General features: G+C 35.3%; 1 protein-coding gene across 2 annotated transcripts in view; it reads left to right on the forward strand.

Moving 5' to 3' along the window:
- The window catches only part of LOC139311433 (neurabin-2-like), a 61,985-nt gene that overhangs the window by 18,701 nt on the left and 18,620 nt on the right, over window positions 1-24,664 (forward strand). For both annotated transcript variants that reach the window (XM_070935903.1, XM_070935983.1), the window contains exons 7-13: window positions 464-607; window positions 7,577-7,630; window positions 8,908-9,137; window positions 11,003-11,093; window positions 11,180-11,351; window positions 11,998-12,149; window positions 14,641-14,953. In XM_070935903.1, coding sequence (XP_070792004.1) covers window positions 464-607; window positions 7,577-7,630; window positions 8,908-9,137; window positions 11,003-11,093; window positions 11,180-11,351; window positions 11,998-12,149; window positions 14,641-14,953 — 1,156 coding nt within the window. The remainder of the gene's footprint in view (window positions 1-463; window positions 608-7,576; window positions 7,631-8,907; window positions 9,138-11,002; window positions 11,094-11,179; window positions 11,352-11,997; window positions 12,150-14,640; window positions 14,954-24,664) is intronic.

A 24,664-nucleotide genomic window follows, 5' to 3' on the forward strand; every position in this document is an offset into this window, starting at 1 on the left:
TAAATCAAAAAATTAAAAACAAGGCAAATGTACATTTTCTTCATTTTATTTGTTTTTCTTCTGCTACACTTTGTACTCCATTTGTGTTTTCCTGATTTGTAAAGCCCCTTTGCTCAAAAAGAGGAACAAAGTGAGAACAGTCGGGCAACATGAACTACTAGATTTCTTGCTCAAAATATACTTTCAGTCAAATTTGATGTTCAGATTAAACGTTTATTTTGGTCAGAGACCAATGTAACCAAATTTGATGTTTTACAATGTCATATGAAGCAACAACTAAATATGTAAATATAAACTATTAAGCATTTACTTTTTAAAATGTTAGATTTAAAGCTTTGCATGTTCATAAAAATGTAAAAAAAGTAACATGCTGTATATAATAGCATTATATATTTATTGTATTAACATCATTTTAAGAAAATTTGATATTGCTTTAATAAAATATTGTTTAATATTGTTTCAGGATGAAGATTATGATGAAGATGACGTTTCTTTTGAATCACATTTGCAAGAAAAATCAGTAGAAGTATTTTATCTTCCTGAAAATGAAGATATTAATTTCCCATTAGACATGGATTCTACACAGTTCATGCTGAAGTTTAAAGAGGTAGAGTGAAATTTTCTCTTAAAATGGATGACAGGAAGTTTACTGTTAATTAACTACTGTATGTTAGAAAATCTGATGTTACAATTTAATGATATCTTTTCTGTTAAGGTTATTGTTGTTATGTTACCAACCAGCAGAGTAGATTGCACAGAGAAACGTTGCTGAGAGCAATGAATAAGAGATAAGCAAACTGGTTTATCAAAAGCTTACTTTATAGTAGAAAAACAGTCTCATAGTCTTTAAACAAATTCCAAGTCTTTGCCAGTAAATCAGTCCAGTAGTTACAGAATCTTTTTACCCAACAAACAGTAGTTGGTTAGAATAACAAACTCACTCTGGTTCACAAATCACGATAGTTGCAGATCCATCAAACAATGATTACAGATAATAACTCCTCTCAATGGTAGCTTATCATCACAGCTTCATACACAATGGCAGCATAGCATTGCAGCTTCCTCATCAACAGCTTCCTCATCAACAGCAGACTGAATGCGTTACAGTACCTTGCTTAAATATTCTCACAACCAGTAATTATGTAATTACAGCATGACTCAGCATTAAAACCACATAATACAGTTACAGCTTAAAGTTACAGTACACTTATATTGCCTGGACAACTGTTAGGCTCAAACCATATCCTAACATGCTCCCCTTTGGACAGGTCAATATATACAGTTTAGGTTCTTAATCCATAGCTTTCACAACATGTTCTATGTTTTATAGCACCTTGCGCTTTGGTAAAATTATCAGCTATATTGTCTTCTGACATACAATATTCCAACTTAACCATGTTGCTTTGAATACACTGACGAACATTCAGATACCTAATGTCAGTATACTTAGTTCTAGTTTTCACTGCTAAATTTGTTGCCATTTTTATAGCAGCTTGGTTGTCCTCATGTATTACAATTGGATAATCCATATCTAAACCAATATCCATCATTAATTGTTTATAATAAATCAAATCTGTACAAACTAGTGACAAACATGAGAATTCTGCCTCCATAGTCGAAAGACTAATATGTTTTTGACAAATTGATTTCCAGCCAATCAAACAATTGTCTAACATGATAGCTATACCTGATGTGGATTTTCTGGTGGTCACATCAGTAGCAAAACTGGCATCAGCATATGCACTTAATACTAAATCATTGTTAGGTTCTAGATACAATGCATAATGCATCGTCATTTTCAGATATCTTAATATATGCTTTGCGGCCTGCCAATGCCTATCAGTTGGCTCTGCATTATATCTCGCTAATTGGTTTACTCCAAATGAAATATCAGGTCTTGACCAATTGCTTATATAAGATAGACTACTTATAAGAGACTGGTAGATCTCCTTACTAAATTTAGGACTTTGGATTTCTCTTTGTTGAAAATCCTGTGCCATAGGCGTTTTAGCTGGCTTACATAGCTCCATGCCATAACGTTTTAACATTTGGCTTATTTTGCTAGATTGAGATATTTTATAACCTCTAGCTGTTTGATTTATATCTAAACCTAAATAATGCCTAATATTTCCCAAATTTCTGATTTTAAATTTGGTTTCTAACTGTTTAACAATATCTATGGCTTCATTGTCAGTTTTAGTTATTATGGCTATATCATCTGTAAACAATAATAAAAATGATACTACACCATTATTTTCTCTTTTAAAGAGACACTTATCCGCTATACCTTCATGAAAACCTATCTTATTTAGCTCTTTAACTATACATTGGTTCCACTCAAACCCTGATTGTCTCAAACCATAAAGGCTTTTATTTAACTTCCAACAATCAGTGTGGTTTTGTGTTTCAACTCCTAAAGGCTTCCTCATATAGATGGTGTGTCTCAATGGAGCATGCAAGTATGCTGTCTCTACGTCTATATGGTTAATGCTATATTTATGCTTAGCCGCCCACACTAGCATTGTCCGTAAAGTACTAGCTCGTAAACTAGGAGCAAAAACCTCATCAAAATCCTGTTCAGTCTGAGAAAAACCTTGAGCTACAAGGCGAGCTTTATGAGTTACTGTCCCATCTATGCTTTTCTTAATCTTGTAAACCCATTTACAACCTATTAACTTTTCACCAGGTGGCAATTTCACAGTTTCATAAACACCTAACTTAGTTAAAGAATTAATTTCTTTACTCATTGCCTCCTTCCAAGCATTCTGCTCCTCTTCAGGATAGAGCTTAATATCCTCAAAACTTGAAGGCTCAATATTCACTTGGCAAACTACGGTTGCTTTATATCGATCAGGTGGATGCCTTTCCCTAGTAGATCTCCTAGGTAAAACAGGACTTACAGCAGATGATTCATCTGACTCCTCCCCTAAAACTGCATCCTCTAAACCTACTTCCTGTTCTTCCTCTTTGATAGAGGATTTTACATTATCTAAATCCTCAGGAATATCATCAGGAATATGATGCTTTATACTAACAGTATTATCATGTCTATAATCTGCACGCTCTAGTTTATCCCATCCTTCGTGCTCTAAAAATTTAGCACTTGCACTACAATAAACATGAGTAGTTCCTTGTGCCCAAAATCTAAACGATCTATGATTTGATTCATAGCCAACGAAAAACATTTTTCTGGCTCTCTGTTGATCCTTTCTCCTTAAACTAGATGGAATATGTACCCAAGCTGGGGTTCCAAATGTGTGTAAGTAACTAAGATTTGGTTTCCTCCCATGCCATAAGGTGAATGGTATTTCACCTGTAGAGGAATGAACCACGTTGTTTAACACATGGTTAGCACACATAACAGCCTCACCCCATAAATTTTCAGGCAAACCAGAATCTGCCAACATAGTTCTAGTCATGGCTTGTAATGTTTGACTTCGTCTTTCAATAAACGAATTGTGTTCTGGTCTGTACGGAGCAGACCGTTTATGCTGGATCCCTGCATCCTGCAAAAACTTTTCCAATCTTTGGTTAGTAAATTCTGTACCATTATCAGTCACTAAGCATTTAACCTTAAATTTCTGTTTCCTTTCCACAAAAGGTAGCCAGTTGTTAATATGCTGGAATGTTTCACATTTTGTTTTCATTAGATAACAGAATCCATATCTTGAATAATGGTCTACTATACTCAGAATATAGCAGGCACCTCCTATGCTAGGTTTCTTGGGTCCAATTAGGTCTATAAACACTACCTCTAATGGATTTTTGGTTTTAAAACCATTAACACGGTTTGCTGGTGTAACCTTACTTTTTTGCTGACTACAGGCATTGCAATTTAGATATTTACTACATGCTTGTAGTTTTATCCCTTCAGATAACTGAACTGTTTTCTTTAACATCCTGAAATTTAAATGCCCAAGTCTCCGGTGTAACAGATGAATACATTCATCATGGGGTTAAACATTCTTATAAACAGACTTAGATTTAGCCACCAATACTGGGTTATCCCTTAAAACAAATAAATCATTTTCTAAACTTGCAGTAACAATTTTGCCATCTTTCTCAATAATGCATTTCTCATTTTTAAATGTTACTGTAAACCCAAAATTCAATAATGATTTAACGGATAATAAATTGAATTTTAACCCAGGAATATATAACATAGGTAATGGTTCATTACTAAATGACCAACGAGCAACACCCTCTCCAGCTACCTTAACCTTCCAGCCATTTGCTAGTTTCACATGTTGGTTACTCTTCTCCATTTTTACAAAAAATTTTCTATTTCTAGAAATTGATTGAGAAGCACCACTGTCAACAACCCAACAATCCTGGTTAACATCAGTGGTTGAACTTGATATAGCTAAATTACAACCCTTCTTGGGTCTAGTATTGTTCCTAACAGACATTTTCTTATTCTTACAATACTTAGCTATATGCCCTTTAGCCCCACAAGCAAAACAACGTTTTACAATATAGGCAGTTGAGTACATTTTTTCTTCTTCTGGCTGTTGCACTCTCAACTGATCCGTTTCTTGTCTTCTTTTGGATTCTTCTAATAACCTACCGGTTATGCCAGCCAATGTCAGTTCATCTCTGGACAAAACCTCTAACGAAGAAACATAGTCATCATAACTATCGTTCAATGAAGAAAGAATTATATAAACTTGTTGTAGTTCTGAGAAAATAAGTTCCTTTTCATGCAGCTCCTGGAAAATTCTGGTCATGGATTCCAAATGAGCCATCATATCTCCACCTTTATGAAGATGTTGTTTAAATAATCTCCGTGTGAGATAAATATGAGCACCCACAGAGTCACGAACATATAGTCTCTTCAACTTGGTCCAACACCTAGCAGCAGACTCTTCGCCACGAATATGGACAAGCTGCTGGTCACCCAGTGTTAGTCCAATAATGCAAAGAGCTCGTTCATGTCTCTGTTAAACTTGGCTAATTTCTTCTCATCTTCCTCATCAGCAGGATCCCATGCTGTTACATCCGGTGGATTATTAACTATATCCCACAGTCCTTCCCTACGCAGAAGTAGAGTACATTTTGCAGACCAGGATACATAGTTTGTTCCATCCAGCCGGGTTATCATGGAAAAATTTGCTGCTTGTTCTAGTGCCATCTTCACTTGGATTGTTTATCACAAACACAGTTTGTTCTGTTCACATTAACTCTCAGTTTAGCTATTAACAATCCTAGTTAGTTATGGTTGGTTCTGGGCCCATAACCAATGTTAAGGTTATTGTTGTTGTGTTACCAACCAGCAGAGTAGATTGCACAGAGAAACGTTGCTGAGAGCAATGAATAAGAGATAAGCAAACTGGTTTATCAAAAGCTTACTTTATAGTAGAAAAACAGTCTCATAGTCTTTAAACAAATTCCAAGTCTTTGCCAGTAAATCAGTCCAGTAGTTACAGAATCTTTTTACCCAACAAACAGTAGTTGGTTAGAATAACAAACTCACTCTGGTTCACAAACCACGATGGTTGCAGATCCATCAAACAATGATTACAGATAACAACTCCTCTCAATGGTACCTTATCACAGCTTCATACACAATGGCAGCATAGCATTGCAGCTTCCTCATCAACAGCTTCCTCATCAACAGCAGACTGAATGCGTTACAGTACCTTGCTTAAATATTCTCACAACCAGTAATTATGTAATTACAGCATGACTCAGCATTAAAACCACATAATACAGTTACAGCTTAAAGTTACAGTACTCTTATATTGCCTGGACAACTGTTAGGCTCAAACCATATCCTAACATTTTCAATGATATCTTTGGAACTGGAGAACCTAATAAAAAAATATGGAATATATTGTATTTTTAAAATATTTTCTAGATGTGTATGTAGGAATTCTGCTTCCTGTTCAAAATATAAAATATCCTGGGAATTATGTTTATTTTAATCTTCAGAAAAACCACTTTATATATCTTATTCATTGAGAAATATTGTTTAGTAAGCATATTTAAATAAGTGATAAAATTAATACATAATCATAATAAATCATTAATGCAAGAACAATACCAGAATCAATTCAATAGTCCTCAATTTACAACAGTTCATTTAGTGACTGTTCAAAGTTACAACAGCACTGAAAACAGTAACTGATAACCATTTTTCACGCTTGCAAACTTTGCAGCATCCCCATGGTCACGTGATCAAAATTTGGAGGCTCGGCAACTGGCCTGTAGTTAAGATGGTTCCAGTGACCGGGATCACATGATCCTCTTTTACGACAAACAAAGTCAATGGTTAAATCTGATTCATTTAACAGCCATGTTATTAACTTAACTGCAGTGATTCACTTAACAACTGTAGCAAGAGAGATTGTAAAATGGGGCAAAGTTCACTTAACGTCTCACTTAGCAACAGAAATTTTGGGCTCAATTGTGGTTGTTAGTCAGGGATACCTGTATTGCAATAATCCAAGCATATAAGCACAATAAGGGCATAAGTTTCTGTTCAGTACATGTAACATTTTCCACATAATATCACCTGTGGGATTACACTATGTACATCTTCCCAATCCTCACTTCATTCCTTTCATTCCATTCTTCAATCCTTTCTGGGACAAAATCTAGATAGCTGATCCAGCTGCTGTGCTCAAATCTCAGCTTTCTCCACTATATTCCTTTTGGCTGCCTCAGCAAAACAGTTATGACCTCAGTGCTGTTGATGTGACACTGTCCCCCTCACATCCCAAGCCACTGCTTTCAAAGGAGTTGCCTTTTCAGACTCTGTTCTTCCTTCCACTGTACTTTTACCTAATAATACTTTGAGGCTCTTCTAAGTCTTTTGAGAGAAGAGAAAAGCATATCCTTTTTGTATAAAGCATATCTTTATACCTTTGTTTTGATTTAGTTGTATAGTAGGCTTGAGAGAATTAATTGTTATCTTTTAAGCCTCCTAATGAATACTTCTTGCCAACAATAATAATGCTGATTATGTCAAGAAATATTTTCAGGCAGTGTATATCGGAAAGTATATTAATATATCAGTTGGAACCATTTTTATCTAGCAATATATCATGATTCTTCAACATGAATCAATCAGTGACTCTATTCATATTTATCTTACATAAGTGGGTCATACAATTATCAGCTGGAAACAATTCAAAAAGAGGAAGAGCTGACTGAAATTAGGATGTCAGCAAATTGGTGAGAAAAACAAGTTATAACTACTTCCTCTGACTAGTTCTAGCTTTTTATGTTTGGATAAACTCATGTCTCTAAGCCACAGAATGGGAATCTGCAATCCATGCAGATATTACTGAATTTTATCATTTAGCAAATTTAGCCAGCATGGCTAGTAGTGAGTTAATTTATGAACTGTAGCCTAGCAGTATCTTGAGACAATTGGTCTGGTGTAAGTATGCAATAAATGAGTGGTTTTATTCTGCTTGAGGAGATGAGCAAGTGGGCATTTTGAAATTATGAAACCTTATTGCTTCCAATGTGATGGAAAAAAATATGAACAGTAATAGATACATAAAATGAATTTTCAAATATCAGTTGCACCTTTTTTTCTTCAATAAAAATTTCTATGCATTTTTTCTAGTTACAATTAAAGCATGCAGTTACAGTGGCTGAAGTTAATCAACTTAAGGAAAAGGTAAATCTTCAATATATACTTTTTAAAAAATATTTAAATTCAGTTATTTGTAAATTCAAATTGAATATATTAAAGACAAACAAGATAAAACCGAATTCTTAACTTCAACTAAAAACAGAAAACATTATTTATGCAATTTGTGCTAATCTGTGAGGAGTATTTTCTGTGGAATTTCATTACACGTGTCATATACTTGTTGAAATAAAAATAAGTAAGCATAGCTAGATACATGCAAATGAAAGACACAAATAAATAGGAGGAATAATTTGTTTTGTAAGGATAACAACTTATCATTTGTAAGTAAGGGCAGTGCCTTATTCTCATCCAGGGTACAGGGGTTAGAATTGTTTGATACTTTGAGATTTTTAGTATTCTGCTATAGAATACCTTTTTACAGAAGTCCTGTCTCCCTTTCCCAATCAATTAAACAGCTGTTCCAGTGCAACATGAGATGTACTGCTTGTACTGCATTTTTGATAGCAGAGAAGGCAATCAGCATATTTCATAGTGTATGGATTTTCTATAGAATAAGATTTAGATTTAGATTTGCTTTCTTGTAATTAAAACATAATGTATGACTTGGATTACTGAATCTAAATCACAGATGCACTCCTAAAACTTTAAAATTTTTGCAGTATGAACTGAAAACAGTTTCTAACAGTGCTGCAGTGATAGAAAAGTAACAGGTAATCCAGTGGGTTTTTTTCTAGTAATGAATCTAAAAGTTTGCTGACTATGTTCCTTGAAGTTTTGAGTTTGACAATATAAGTAGGATCATTTTCCTTATTTATATGCATTTTTCATTTAGTATATTTAGTATACATTCTTCACATAGTGAGAAATTGCCATCAAGAAACTAGGCGTGTAGGAGGGAAACATTTGTTTCAAAGCTAGCATATTAATATCATCAAAAAATATAAAACATGTCCCTAAAATTTAGCTTACAAAAGAAGTTTTGGAAAGTAAGGTAAATATTTATTTTGCTTTCAGAGTAGTAGATCTTTTATATCAATTAGAACAGTCTGAATATTAGAAATTAAAGGCAATATTTTTAGATTGCCAGAAAAAAAAAAGCATGAATTACTATAAAATAAATTAATCTGTCTGGATTTTATGCAAATGGACAGCTGCTGATACCTAAAACTAAGGCAAAATTAATAATTGTTCCTTGTTACATTTTGGAGATAAACTTAACTCGTTTGGCTTAAAATCTAATCAATTAATCTATACATGAATGAGTAATTACTAAAGTCTAATAATTTGAACTTTTTTTAAAGCTAAAAGCAACAGAAGCTGAAAAGATTGAATGGGAGTTAAAGAAATCGCAGCTCCAGGAAACTATAGATGATAACAAAGAAAAAATTAAAAAACTAGAGACCTACTGGTTAGAAGCCCAGAGTTTATGCAAAACAGTAAATGAGCATCTTAAAGAAACTCAAGAACAATATGATGTGCTGGAAAAAAAGTATAACAAAGCGAAGAAGTTACTCAAAGAATATCAGCAGAAGTGAGTGTGTTGTTATGCTCTGTCAGTTAAGCTCATATCTATGCTTGTAATTTCTTACATGTACAATGTTGTGCATTATTGCTATGTGTTTGTTTCTGTATGTTTGTAGGTAATTAGCATCAGGGTCTTGAATTAGGTTAAAGTACCACATATAGTATCAGTGCTTTATTTTAGATGCTAGGAAAAATGTAGGACAATATGAATTTTGTAATTCAGGGAAAAGAAGCAAATACTGAAAAGATATATTATAGGTAGTGATGGCATTGCAGTCTTATCAAAATGGAGATGGAGAATGTGTTCTTTCAGTTGTTGCCCAATTATATCTTTCATCATTGGTTGGACTGGTTAGCTACCAGGGGTTACAGTTCACTAATATCTAGAGGTCATAAGTTCCTCATCTCTGATGTAATGTCATTAAATTGAGGTTATTTTCAAAGAATACTAAACAATTTCAAAATATGGGTATTCAGGCCTCCAAATACAACTTATTTTTTTTTTAAAAAAAAATCAGATTACTTATATATCTAACATAAGTGCATCAAACAAATGACATGAGTGGCTCTTCTCCAGAAGAGATCATTTATGACTGTTTTTATTATTTACAAATAAATCACTAAAAGCCATCCAGATGTTCTCAGAGAAGGCGTAAACGAGTTTTAAACTATCAACAAAAAAGATGAATTATGAATTATGCTATGTCCACATTAATTCAATATAGAATTAATTTTGTTTAAGATATTTGTATGGTGCCTCCCATTAAAAATTTTCAGTTTGAAAATATTGGGATGAATTTAACCATACAAGAAAAGAAACAGAATCCAGGGTATATTTTCCTTCCAGAATGCTTACCAAAAGTTGCCTGTATGTAACATACAAGGATGTTAATCATACACATTTCTGCAGGTACATTTTTAAGATGAGGGATGGTTGTGTGTTTTAGTTAGGTTATTAAGCTCAGCAGCATTACTTGTGATATTGGTATTAGATGGTAAAAAGGGGCAATCTGTTCTGCAAAGGGGAATGGGGGGAAAGAGAGACATGGTGAAGATGGAAGAGCAAAGGTCAGATGGGGAAAAAAAGGACAGGAAAAAGATTGAAACCCTATATCACATTTATACCATCACTCCAAGTGTATTATTTCATATATATTTATAGGCAAATACACCTAATAAAATATATATATATATATATATATATATATATATATATATATATATATATATATATATATATATATATATTTTATTAGGTGTATTTGCCTATAAATATATATGAAATAATACACTTGGAGTGATGGTATAAATGTGATATAGGGTTTCAATCTTTTTCCTGTCCTTTTTTTATATTATATATATAAGCCAAATACCACTCACTCATCACGAAATGTCCAGAACGGTAAAGCCTACAAACTTGAAATTTGGCACGTATGTTCCTCTTAGCTTCTAGGTGCTCGCTAAAAAGGATTTTTCAAAATGATCATCAGATCATTAGTATTTCATATACAGTATTATATTCACACGCTCCGATGTTAAGGAGTTAGACATTCTACTCCCCCTCCCCACCTGAAAGGAATTCTGTCCCAACTGCCAGTTGCCTTATATTAACACGCTCTGATGCTACAGAGTTACACATTCTACATTAAGTTTCAGGCTTTAAGTGTCCATTTATCACGCCTGATCACATGGTTTCATAGCGAAGCACGGGCGTCCAGCTAATAATACAATATAAAAATAAATTGAAGATAAGAGGAAATGTCACTTTTTTAAAGAAGAAAAATGATTGATTGCTAAGAAGCTCAATTTAATAAACTTCAGTTTTTTCTTGTTACTCCTTTATGTTGCCTAATTATATGTTCCCTCTTCCAGAGAAGAACTCATGATAAAAGAAGATCATACAAAAATTATTGAAGAGAACAATCAAGAACATGCAAATCAATTAAAAATTTTGCAGGAGAAGGTCTGGATAAAATGATATTTTAAATGTTATTTTAAAGATCTTTGTAAATATGTCTCGGTTTTTAAAATGATGTTTATCATCTTCAGATCACAGAGCTTGAAGACAAATTAAAAATATATGAGAAACTCCCCTATATGTTTGGAAATAGTATTTTATTAGACTCTGTCACACCAAATACTGAACAACTGACAGAACATTTTGAAATTAAGGACGATATGCAGGAAATAGAATCTTCGATGGAGAAATTAGATTTTTCTGGTGAGTAATAAAGATATCTATTGATATGCTCTGCGAACTATGATATCGAAAGCTCTGACAGAATCCTAATTGGTAGATACTATACTAATTGGGACCAAAAATTCCATTGTTAAGCAACGTGGTCGTAAATCAAAAAACCATGTGACTGCATGGTTTAGGGATGGCCAGTCCTGCTTGCCACCGCCAAGTGAGAATCCCACTTGACCTTGACTTCCAACTTTCTGCTGGCTTTCCCATCAACTTTGCTTGTGGGAAGCTGGCAGGGAAGATTGCAAATCATGATCATGTGATCATGGGAGCTGTGAAGTTGTAATTTGCAAGCCCACAATCAGGACTGCAGGGACTACAATGTCTCATTGTAACCACTACTTGTTACCATTGTAAATTTGAACAGACTCCGAATGAACAGTCATTAAATGTGGACCATTTAAATGACCTGCAATACATTTTCATAACATGACATTAAGTTGTCCTACTACTACAGCTGGTACAGTGATACTTATCTTCTTTTGTAAAACAATATATCGGAATCTAAATTATTTGTCTGTTACAAATAAAGGGGAATATTAAATAATTTCATAATAAAATGGGGTGATGAATAAATAATATAGTAACTTTTTGATAAGTGATTATGCATTTGTTACAGATTTTGATACCTTTGTTGGAGACCCACCAAGGTTAGATACAAGTGCTCATAAAGCTAAGGCCCAGCTTGCCTTGAAAGTAAAACGTCAGCCTCCTTCTCGGTCAAAGCTAAAGGAATCTCTTGGTGCCAAACAAAAAGATAGAAATTCACAGGTATAGTGTTCATTTTATTTTCCCAGGTATAATTTGGCACTTTGTCTATGATTAAAGTATACATGAGGTAAAATATATAATTTACTTGGCATTTTTGGCAGATGACCTAAAAGGTCTCTCATTCCTTTGTTCTCCCAGCTTCTCAAACAAGTGTTTTTAGCCATATTTAACATTTATTCATTTGTTCATTAATTTTCTGTAGCCGCCCAATTCAACTAAGTGACTCTGGACATCTTGCAATTGATGTAGATATTGTTCATTCTTCTGTAGCTTTCCAGTAATTATCAAATTTCAACTGCTGGTTCATTTGACAGACTTTGAGAGGAATATTAGGCTAATAGGCATATACAGTTCCTTAAAAATATGGATTCAGTTAACAGAGACACAAGGGGTTTTATATTATCTCTTTAGTCTCACTTCTTTCCAGATGTGCAAGTACTTTCCTTCTTGGAAAATAGCTAACTTAAATTAGGTAGAAGAGGATAAAGTAATATTATATTTGTTACATTTAGTTTGTGGATTTGGGTTTGGCTAGAAGGTATATAATTTCACAAGCCTTTTTCTACTGCTTAAGGGAATACTCATTTCTCATAAAACTGATTTTTTTTTCTTACATTTATTCAGCTCTATGGAAATCATTACTAATATGGAATATAGAAAGGACTTTAAAAATCAATTTAAAGCATATAGCTCAGCCCTGCTTGTGATTAGCCCTATAATCTATACTGAAACAGCTGACTATGGAAAAAAATAAAGATTTATAATAGCTTGAGTTTAAGATATATGAAAACAAATCTTTAGTATGCTCTTGAGTACTGTACCTGGGCTGCTAGGAGGCTGAAACAGACAATTAAAATAGGTTGACCTGCACTGTAATTTGCCATTCATTTATATAGCAATGGCCCTTAGACTTATGTACTGCTTCACAGTGCTTTACAGCCCACTCTAAGCGGTTTACAGAGTCAGCATATTGCCCCTGACAATCTGGGTCCTCATTTTACCCACCTTGGAAGGATGGAAGGCTGAGTCAACCTTGAGCCAGTGAGAATCAAACTGCCAAACTGCTGGCAGTCAGCAGAATTAGTCTGCAATGCTGCATTCTAAGCACTCAATATAAGATTTTTTAAGCTGGAAATGCACCTCTCTCTACTTCAATAAAGGTTTGCATTAAATTATTTTATGGTTATTTTGAATCTGGCATTAATTAAAAGTTACATTATACAGTAACTGTAAGTTATTCTTTTAAACTCCTTCGTAGAGTATAAGAATTACAAACTTTGAAATGTTTGGAAATTTGAAAAATGACAGGGATCAAACAAAAGTAACTTCTATTATGGTTGAAAAGACATATATTTGTCTTTGCTATCTTTTTAAAAAATTCTGTTCCTTCACATGTTTTAGTGAGTACATAGATTTAAACAGTTCCAATCAAGAGAAGAACTATAAAATATCAAAATATATTTTTGATATTTTCTTGTTTTTATTTGACTTTACAAAGTTTCTGCTTGTCCTAGCTACATTGCTATTAGTCTTCCAGGGCCACTTAAGACTTCTCAGTCTCAGGATTTATTAGTTTCTTAATTATTAAATGCTGCATACTGAATTATGAATGCTTCTTTTTTATCTGAATTCTTAATTGATATTCTACTGCTTGTTATTTTATTTATTTTGGCTGCCTTGTGTATGTGTATACATACATACATACATACATACATACATAAGAGATCCCTCATATATATATATATATATATATATATATATATATATATATATATATATATATATATATATGAGGAAGGAGGGAGGGAGAGAGAGAATGTTTAATTATATGTTAATACATAATAACATAAAGAATTATGCATATCATTAAAAACAATGTGGAATTACAATTACATTTTAACATTTTATTTCATAATAATGTTATGATACATTTGTATTATATGTATTTTATTTGGCTGTTCACTGCCCTGAGTCCTTCGGGAGTAGGGCGGTATACAAATTCAATAAATAAATAAATAAATATTAATATAATTACATTGCTTATTTATATATGTTAGTACACAGATGAAAAAATGTGATGAAAGTGAAGTTGTAACAAATTAAGCAACAGGTTCTGGTATGACAACTTAAGCAATTTAAGTTGGTGTTATAAAGATGTTGGATAACCATTTGTCTGAAGTGGTGTAGGGTTTCCTGCCTAAGCACGGAGTTGGACTAGAAGACCTCCAAGGTCCCTTCCAAGTCTGTTGTTATATTATATATTAGGAAAGAATGCAGCAAGGGAATATTTCTAGAGAAAACTTTCACAACAAAGGCATCACAAAAAGGATACCGCCTTGATGTTACCTTAAGTTATTTCAACAAGGTGATTCACAGTGAATTATGGATAACAGCTTTAATAAATGAGCAATGTAGGAAAACCTAGGTGTTGAAAAATCATAGTCCTAAAGTTGCTTAGAATATTAATGTTGTTTTCTTACTTATGTTTTAGGACATTAATGATGACACGGAAGACAATACCTTGAGTAAGTTTCCAGATGTGACAGAAAAGGTTATTTCATCACAGCAAAGCGATACAGATAAAAAAAATGATAAATTGGAGTGTGCTGAAAACAGTGACCTTTCATTAGAACCAAGTCCACCACTTTCTGTGCACTCTTCTCCGGTGTATAAACTGCAGCCAGAAGACACTGCTGGAATATCTCAGTCACTACTTAATGATGATTCTGCTCCAAATTCTCCTGCTGGATATTGCCGAAATGTTAAGCAAAGAGAATCAAAAGGAAAGGGGAAAGTGAACAAAGGTAAGATTAAGATGATTGTGTTATGTTTATCCAACTGGGTATCATTGTGATTGGAAGAATTTCTTATGTCTGCACTGACACAGAACCTGCAGGTTTTCTTGGAGAAATGTGGAGATCTGCTTCAGAAAAGGTACAAAGAGAATATAGGAGGGAAGGGAAATAGAGAATTTTATTTATTTATTTATTTATTATATTTCTATACCGCCTTTCTCCCGTAGGACTTAAGGCGGTGTACAGTCAAGAAAAATATAGACACACAAACATCATAAAATTGCTAATTAAAATTATTACTTAGTTTGGTCAATTAAATAAAACCCAGAATTAGATAACATTTAAAAAAATCATTCACATGTTCATATGTTTAGCCCCGCCTGTTGGAACATCAGGGTCTTGAGGGCACGGCGGAAAGCACGGAGATCAGGGATATTCCGTATCTCCGGGGGCAGTTCATTCCAAAGGGTTGGAGCCCTCATAGAGAAGGCCCTCCCCCTGGGAGTCGCCAGTCGGCATAATTTGACTGACGGTACCCTGAGTAGTCCCTCCCTGTGAGAACGAACTGGTCAGTGGGAGGCTATTGGTGGCAAAAGACGGTCTCGTAGGTATCCAGGTCCTAAGCCATGGAGCGCTTTAAATGTGATAACTAACACCTTGAATCGCACCCGGAAGGCCACCGGGAGCCAGTGCAGCTCGCGTAGGAGAGGTGTTACATGGGCGTAACGAGCTGCGTCCATAATCACCCGCGCGGCTACATTCTGGACCAGTTGGAGCCTCCAGGTGCTTTTCAAGGGGAGCCCCATGTAGAGAGCATTACAGTAGTCCATATGGGAGGTAACTAGGGCATGAGTGACCGTGCGCAAGGCATCCCGATCCAGAAAGAGATGCAACTGGCGGATCAGGCGAACCTGATAAAAGGCACCTCTGGCCACGGCCATCAAATGATCTTCTAAAGATAGCCATGAATCCAGGAGGACACCCAAGTTGCGGGCCCTCTCTGTGGGGAGCAAGATCTCATCTCCTATTGTCAGTGATGGTACCAGCTCATTGCATGAATGGAAGTACGATGTAATATTTGGTAGAGTCATTCATGGTTTAAAATTATAAAGTAATAACGATTCTACAACATCTAGGCATTTGTGTAATTGCAATAGAAGAAAAAAAATTATAATACAAATTGCAGCTCACCCTGCCTATAGTAGCACTTGGCTCTCGAACACATACTTGCTAACCTCCAACCCAGCATCCTAACCATGAGAACCACTGTGCTCCTGTGTTTATTACGATCAAAGACTAGAATAAAGCAGTCAATTAAAAAGCATAGAAAATCCAACAGTCTAAAAAGTCATAATTATAAAATCTAAAGGATTTAAAACAAAGTATATATAAAAAAGCAAAAGCCTAAAAGGAGGGGGAGGAACATTATATGGTGGAGGGGAGCATAAAATAAGTAAATGGGAGACTAAATATCACAGTACAGAGCACTCTAGTATGAGGATGCTCATTAAAGGAAGTTTAGGGCAATGGTCATTATTTGAATTAATAATTTATGTTTAAAAAAGAGGTTTGTAAATCAGGGTTTAAAAAGGGTAAATCTTTTAAAGTTTGGAGGAGGTATTCGTTTCATGGAAAATCAGTCATGCTCCTTAGTAGAGATTTCTCCAGTTGTGGATCCTGAAGGAACCCAATAATTGAAATGGCCCAATGCAAACATTACACTGAATAAATATTCTGCCTTTATGCGTTATGCTCTGGACTCTATTTTTGTATATTGCTCTCAGAATATTTTTATAGAATGATTTACATTACATGTAATATAAATGAAAGATGGAAAAGATTTTTTTCTCATTCAGAAATGGATGTGTATCATTTGATATCCCCTCACTAAGACAATTTTGTACATATTAGGTTCGTGGTAATTATCCATTGTCTCTGTGTGAACTATCGTTATTTTGGCGGGATTATTCTTCTTCCTACACAGGCCTTCCCTGTCACCACGTTGGTTTTTCTTCCCCTGACACAGAGGCAGCATGAGGAGAAGTAGTCTTCTCTCAAGTGATGATCAGCAGTTTATCACCTCTTATTTTCTAAAAACAGTGCAACAAAAACCAAACATTAAATGTCTTCCTTAATATTTTGTTTTTGTTGCAATGTTTTTCACAAAATAAAAAGGTAATTCATAGCCTTGGTTTTATTCTCCCAGAAATGTGCTGATTTGAGAATTTATTTCCTGTTATGGGATGGGATGTGCATAAGAATGTGTAGATGTGGAAGGAACATTTAAATATTATATTTTATGATATTTTATATTATTGCTATAAACTATAAACAAACCACTGAAAACTAAAGAATTGGAAAAAGAAAACAATTGTAGTTTCAAAATAATAAATGGCAAACTATTCAGTTTTTAAAAGTGTGTTAAACCTAGATTATATGGGATCATATTATTCAATCCCAGCTTTCCACTGAAACAAGGCTATCTTGAATGCTAAACTCTGACATACATTAATTAAATCCAATTTTAAGATCTGCTGTACACATGTTTTTCTAAGAGCGTACAATTATGTTTTTCACTACTATCCGAGCAAGATATATTTTGCTGTTTATATATAGGCAATGTCAAATTTGAGGGATATTAACAACATACTTATATCTCTGAATTTACTTCCATGAATCTGATGCATCATGATAACCAATAGATATGCCTAAAACACATGCATTGATATTCTTCTAAATTGCACATGACATAAAAAAAAGATGATAGTCGATCTTTTTTAAACAATAGTTGAGAAATCTAGTATGCCCCAAAAAGAATTTTTTGTTGGACTAAATTAGTCCTTAAGTGAGAAGAAACATATCGCATCTTAAATCTGAAAGGTATTGGTACAGGTACTTCTCAACTTAAAACAGTCCATTTAGTGACTGTTCAAACAACACTGAATAAAGTTACTGATAAACGTTTTTCATAGTTATGACCTTTGCAACATCACAATGCTAATGGAATCAAAATTCAGATGCTTGGCAACTGGTTCATACTTATGACCATTGCAATGTCCCAGGATCATCTGTGATCATCTTTCTGACAAGCAAAATCAGTGGGGAAGCCAGATTCACTTAATAACCGGGGCACTAACCTAACAACTGAGGTGATTCGCTTAACAACTGTGGCAAGAAAAATGGGGCAAAATTCACTTAACAAATGTCTCACTTAGCAACATAAATTTTGGGCTCAATAGTGATCACAATTTGAGGGCTACCTGTATTTGTCTATTTCAAACTGTCAAAAAATGAGGTATGCAAATCTGAAGGTAGGCTGATCTTGTGAAGTAATGAATTCACATATGAAAGTGTAAGTTTAATTGAATGAAAGCACTGATGTATATGAATTGCTATATGTAGGTTATAGTAATATTTGAAAGTAGGAATCAATAACAGTATTTTAATTAATAATGATAATGAAGAACCAGAGATGAATTTTGAGAAACTGTATAACATTTTGAATGAACATAATCCAGGGGAAAAACTATTCTGGAATTATTTTGAAAGCTGCTTGAAACATAGTGAAAAGAATTGTATTATAGAGTGCTGTAGAAATGTACAAAGTTAACACTAATGGAAAATGTTAAAGAGAATGCTTGGTGAAATAATGGAGTTAAAGAGACCGTAATGAGGAAAAATGCAGATAAGAGAATGATTACATCAAAAAAAAAAAAAAGTACCGTATTTTCCGGCGTATAAGACAACTGGGCATATAAGATGACCCCCGACTTTTCCTGTTAAAATATAGGGTTTGGGCTATACTTGCCGTATAAGACTACCCCTCTTCCAACTCACACCAAATAAAAATTAAAAACATCAACTGGCTCACCCACAATGTAAAAGCAGCTGTGCTAGACCCAAAATGGCCCCTGCAACAAGCAGGAATCTCACACAGCCACAAAAAGCCACAAAAAAACAACTTTCACACTTTACACACACACAACACAACACAACTGGCTCACCCACAATGTAAAAGCAGCTGTGCTAGACCCAAAATGGCCCCTGCAACAAGCAGAAACCTCACACAGCCATAAAAAGCCCAAAAAAACAACTTTCACACTTTACACACACAAAATTCCACATACAGCTTTGTGAGATTTTGTGTGTTTGTGTAGTTAGAGTGAAACACTACAGAAACACACTAAATCTCGGAAAGCTGCACAAATATTATTTTATTTTTATTTATTTTTATTTTTATATAAAAGCAGCTAAATTTAAAACTTCCTAAACTTTAAATGGCTAGGTCTAAAAAAGAACAACTAAAAAAACCCCCAATTAACTATTTTTTTTAAAGCTCCCAAAGGTGGAAAAAACTTACCCAATAGAACAGGGCTCTCCATCTTGGCAACTTTAAGACTTGTAGACTTCAACTCCCAAAATTCCTCAGCCAGCTTTGTTTTGCTGGCTGAGGAATTCTGGGAGTTGAAGTCCACAACTCCCTGCCTGCTTGATTGCAGGCAGTGAGTGACTTGCTGATGGAATGGATTCAGGCAAGCGAAGCAAGGCAAGCGTTGCGACTAGCAGCTAAGGTAAGCAAGCAGGAGGGGGAAAACTTTTTTCCTTTTACATGGCTCTGGCGATCCCAGCTGCGTTGCCTGATTAGCAGGCAACGCACCTGGGATCGTCAGAGCTTGGATCGCCAGAGCCATGTAAAAGGAAAAAACTTTTTTCCTTTTACATGGCTCTGGCAATCCCAGCTGCGTTGCCTGATTAGCAGGCAACGCACCTGGGATCGTCAGAGCTTGGATCGCCAGAGCCATTTAAGGCTCGTCAGAGCCTTTCGGGCTGGTCTGCCTGGTTACAGGAGAACGACACCCAGCATATAAGACAACCCCCGACTTTTGAGAAGATTTTCATGTGTCAAAAAGTCGTCTTATACACCGGAAAATACGGTATGTTGTGTATAAAGAGATGGTTTTAAAAATGTAGTAAAAGAAAGCCAGGAATATGGTAGTCAAATTAAAAGAGTTGATTTTGATGAAAATAGAACATTGTTCTATGAATGGAATTAAAAATAAAACTGATTATGTTATTTGGAATTAAACTGAAACAAGGAAATAAGTATTTTAGAGCTTGTATAGGAGTGACTGGGTCACATTAAAAAATAGAATTTAAATGAATTCTAGAAATGTTAATGCTGAATCTTAGGAAGAATAACATTATTGTTTCCCTATAGAAAAGGAAAGATAGATAACAAAAATACAGCGTATGTAAATAAAGACTGAACTTTGGCCGATCTAGGCCCAACAGGTCCTCAAAATTCCAGTTATTGCAGGATCCTTGCAGTCATTTTCTAATAATTTTATTAAAGATTATAACAGATAAAATTAATAAAACTAGACTTGCAGTCCTCAAGGCTTTCAATCTTTAATGAGCAATAAAAAATACACTCCAAAGTAATTAAAAAGCTCAGGTTGAACCTTGAGTCCATAAAAGACTACATTAATGGCCTCATTGCAATCTGAGGATTTTCATTTGTTTGTAAGACATTGTAAAAAGGAGCAGTTTTGCCATCTACTGACACCCACACCTGCTGTCTGGAGTTCATATGCGTAATCTGAAGATATCTCCTTGTTCCAGAGAAGAATTCAGCAACCTGGAGATAGCATCTAATTGCCTTTTGGCCATAATGTCTTCTACTGTCCATAGGACATCAGGCTGCCATTCCTCACCAGAAGCAACCTTCCCACAAGCAAAGTCAGTGAGGAAGCCGGCAGGAAGTCAGAAGTCAGAGTTATGTGAGGTCCTCACTTAATGACCCGTGCAATCTTGCTTCACAACAGTGAAATGAACTGCTCTTGCTAAGTGATGAGGTCACTTGATATCACGCTTCATGACTGCAGAGCATAGTGATGGCAATATTGGTCCAAATTGCCATTGTAAGCAGAGGATTACCTGTATTTGGGATTCTTGTTAAATTTTTTATTTTAGATTGATTTAACCTGTAAATTATGATTTGTTAGAATAGTGGGCCTCTCTTTTCTTCAATTTACAGTACGGTATACATGAAGATTGCATTCCTTACTGTTATTATATGCTGATAATATTTTGCATTTTATAGATTAGAAATGTCTGTTCCCAATCTTCTTAATATATGATATATATCATAAATTCTGTAAATTGCAGTAAATCAGACTTGATGCTCTAACAGCATTTAGAAAGTGTAAGGATTGGGCATTTTAGTTTATATATTGACTTCTTTATCACAACATAAAAATTCCTACAGTATTTTCAACTGATGACCTTTTCCCATTTTGGAGATGAAAGATAATCCAGACAGATAATCAATGATTACTTTGAATACTTGGTGTAAGATGTATACTTAAGCACAGCAGTTGATTTATATTTTAAGAAGCTTTTACATATTTATTATTCCATCCAATTATCTTAAACAAATTTGTAAGGTAATGAATAGATTTCTATGGCAAGGACTTCCAGGAAGATTTTATTGCATAAACTACAAGTACTTGCTAAGAGAGGTAGGTTTAACTTCTCACATGTTCCAGTTTATTCTTGTTTCTTTATTATAATGTTGACTACTGTCTGGAATAAGGAATTTCAAGTTTTACCCTTACTGTGGCTCAAATTGAGAGTTATTGTCATATTTGATTGTCAACTTGTTGAAATGTTCGCAAGTAATAGGACCTAGGCCGGTGATGGCTAACTGTTTTGTCATTGTGTGCCGAAAGCGTGTGAGAGAGAAAGCATACATACATGCCGGCGCCCATAATGCAATGCAGCCCCCTCTTGCACATGTGTACATGAGCCCCCGCTCCCCCGTGCATGTGCACGTGACTCCCCCCCACATTCTCCCCATGCATACGCACGTGCCCCCCCACCCTGTTTTGGGCCTAGTAGGCCTCCCTGCTGTTACAGGTGTTATGTCTGCCTTGCGTGTGCAGCTTTATTCCTCTTTAGCATTCATCTCCATTGTTTTGTGATGCATTTCCTGCCTCTCTAGGATTTACCTCTATTTGCTCCTGTGAGGCATTTCCTGTTCCTGTTGTATATATGTATTTATATTCTCAATGGCTTGTATAGCGTTTTAACTGCATTTTGATTAAAACTACTTGAAACACCTGCAGTCTCCTGGGACCAAAAATGGGCCGTGGGGGGGCACTGCACCCCCTGCTCTCCTCTCTCCCCTGCACATGTGTGCGTGGGGTGGCGTCTCCCACATGCGCCCTGCTTCCCATCCCGAAAATCAGCTGGCCGGCAGGAGACGCTCATGCATGGTGGGGCTGAGCTGGGCGATGGCTCGCATGCCCGCAGAGAGGGCTCTGCATGCCAGCTGTGGCACACATGCCATAGGTTCGCCATCACAGACCTAGGCAAAGGCAGTTTAAAATGAGTGGACCCTTCAACTATGCAATACAAAAAGTGTAAAAAAAAATCCAGTGTTACCTTAACAGAATAATAGATTTGGAAGGGACTTGGGAGCTCTTTTAGTCCAACTAAAAGCTCAGGCAGGAAACCCTATACCTTTTCAGACAAATGGTTATTCAATCTCCTCTTAAAAACTTCTAGTGTTGGAGCATTTACACCTTCTGGAGGCAAGTTGTTCAACTGATTAATTGTTCTAACTGTCAGGAAATTTCTTAGTTCTGGGTTGCTTATCTCCTTAGTTAGATTCCATCCATTGCTTCTTGGCCTTCAGGTGTTTTGGAGAATAGCTTGACTCCCTCTTCTTTGTGGCAACCCCTGAGATATTGGAACACTGCTATCAGGTCACCTCTAGTCCTTCTTTTCATTAAACTAGACATACCCAATTCCAGCAACCATTCTTTATATGTTTTAGCTTCAAGTCCCCTAATCATCTTTGTTGCTCTTCTCTGCACCCTTTCTAGAGTCTCAGTATCTTTTTTACAAGTCTGGTCTTACCAAGGCATTATAACTTCGCATGATGTTGATTCTATGCCTTTTTTAATGCAGCCTAGGACTGCATTGGCTTTTTTGGCAGCTGCAGCACACTGCTGCTCATATTTAAGAGTCCACTAGGATTCTTAAGACCCCTCTCACAGTTACTACTATGGAGCCAGGTTCCACTTATACTATACCTGTGTATTTGGTTTTTCTTGACTAAATGTAGACTCTTACTTTTTTCACCATTAAATTTCACTTTGTTAGATAGTGCTTAATGTTCAAGTCTGTCAAGATCTTCTGTGTCTTAAGCCTATCTTCTGGAGTGTTGGCTCTTCCTGCCATCTTGGTGTCTTGATTCTCAACTACTTTGAAACTCATTGAATTTGGTATTCAGTGCATTTTGATGTGAAAATTTTGTCCTGGTACTCGTTTGTTTAGTTCTCGATCACAAGCTAGAGTTTGCTGATGTCAGCTACCTTGTAACTCACTACATTATTCCTTATGGGGAAAAATTTGTTTGATACTCATCGTTTTGGTATTCATTGCCTTCTGGAATCAATTAATGTTGAGTACCAAGGTACCACTGTAATATCAATTGGATCACAGATATAACTGAATCATTTTCCCATAAAATGTCATGTATAATCACAGTTAAAAATAATATATTTCTGGCAGACAAAGACTTTAAGATAATACAAGCCATTGGTAAGTGTGCACATGCAGCCTGCAGAATTTATGCTTTACTAATAACAAATTAATTTGATGTATACTATGTGGACCAGAATATTCTGTAGTTTAGAATTGTGCATTGTTCTTGTCTTTTCTTACTGTAGCTTTTGCCTTTCTGGTCATCTTGCTACATTATATTTTTTCTCGTTGTTGTTATTATGATAAGCTTGATGGTTCTGTAACATGTAATAAAATATTCAGATTCAAAATAGCATCTAAATTATTTTTTTGTGTATAAACTCTTAATACTATTATCACTTTTGGTCAACTCAACTCTGGGGAAAGTGTTTTTAAAACCTGATTTTTTAAAAAAAATCTCAGCCTGGTTCTTAGCAGTGTATTTAAGTTAAGCACATTATTTAGTTTATTTCATCCACATGTAGTTGCTGCTTTTGAAGCCCCATTAATGGTTAGAGGTTCCAGAAAAGTTATCTGTTACTCCTTAGCTTACAAGACTTTATAGTAAGTTTGAAGGAATTTCATAGTAGTTACCTCTAGGCCAGTGATGGCTAACCTTTTCCGGACCTAATACCCAAAGCCCACCCAAACCCCCAAAATGAAATGCGCGCGTGCCCCCCGCATGTGCCCTGCACATGCGCACATGGTTAAAACAGGTTAAAACCAGGAAGTAACGATGTCCGAGTGGGTGGGTGGAGCTTCACGCTGCCACCGCTACCAGTTCGCCAAACCACGCACTGCCACTACTGCTAGTTCACCTGAACCGGTGCGAACCGGTAGCATTTCACCCCTGCTCTAGGCCTTGGCTATAAAGAGCTTAAAAGTCCTAATCTGATAAATCAATGGAGGATCACATTAAATAATATGAAATTATTTTCCTATTATCTTAAAATGATTTTGATACAACAGCATACGTCATGTATATTGGACAATTCAAAGAATGTTTGAAAAGAGGTGATTATAATTAATGTTTCGGTAATTGTAGATTCCCTCAGGAGTCAAAATGTAAACACATATGGTTTGACTGTATCCTGTTATTATTGCGCTTGGGGCCAACATCAGCAAGATTATTAATATGACTCTGGTTCTATTGCAGTATGGTAAGAATATGCATATTATTCTTGGCTG

The sequence above is a fragment of the Pituophis catenifer genome, unplaced genomic scaffold, assembly GCF_029215685.1.
Source record: "Pituophis catenifer annectens isolate HBS135680 unplaced genomic scaffold, rPitCat1.0.hap2 SCAF_1, whole genome shotgun sequence".
Taxonomy (NCBI): Eukaryota; Metazoa; Chordata; class Lepidosauria; order Squamata; family Colubridae; genus Pituophis; species Pituophis catenifer.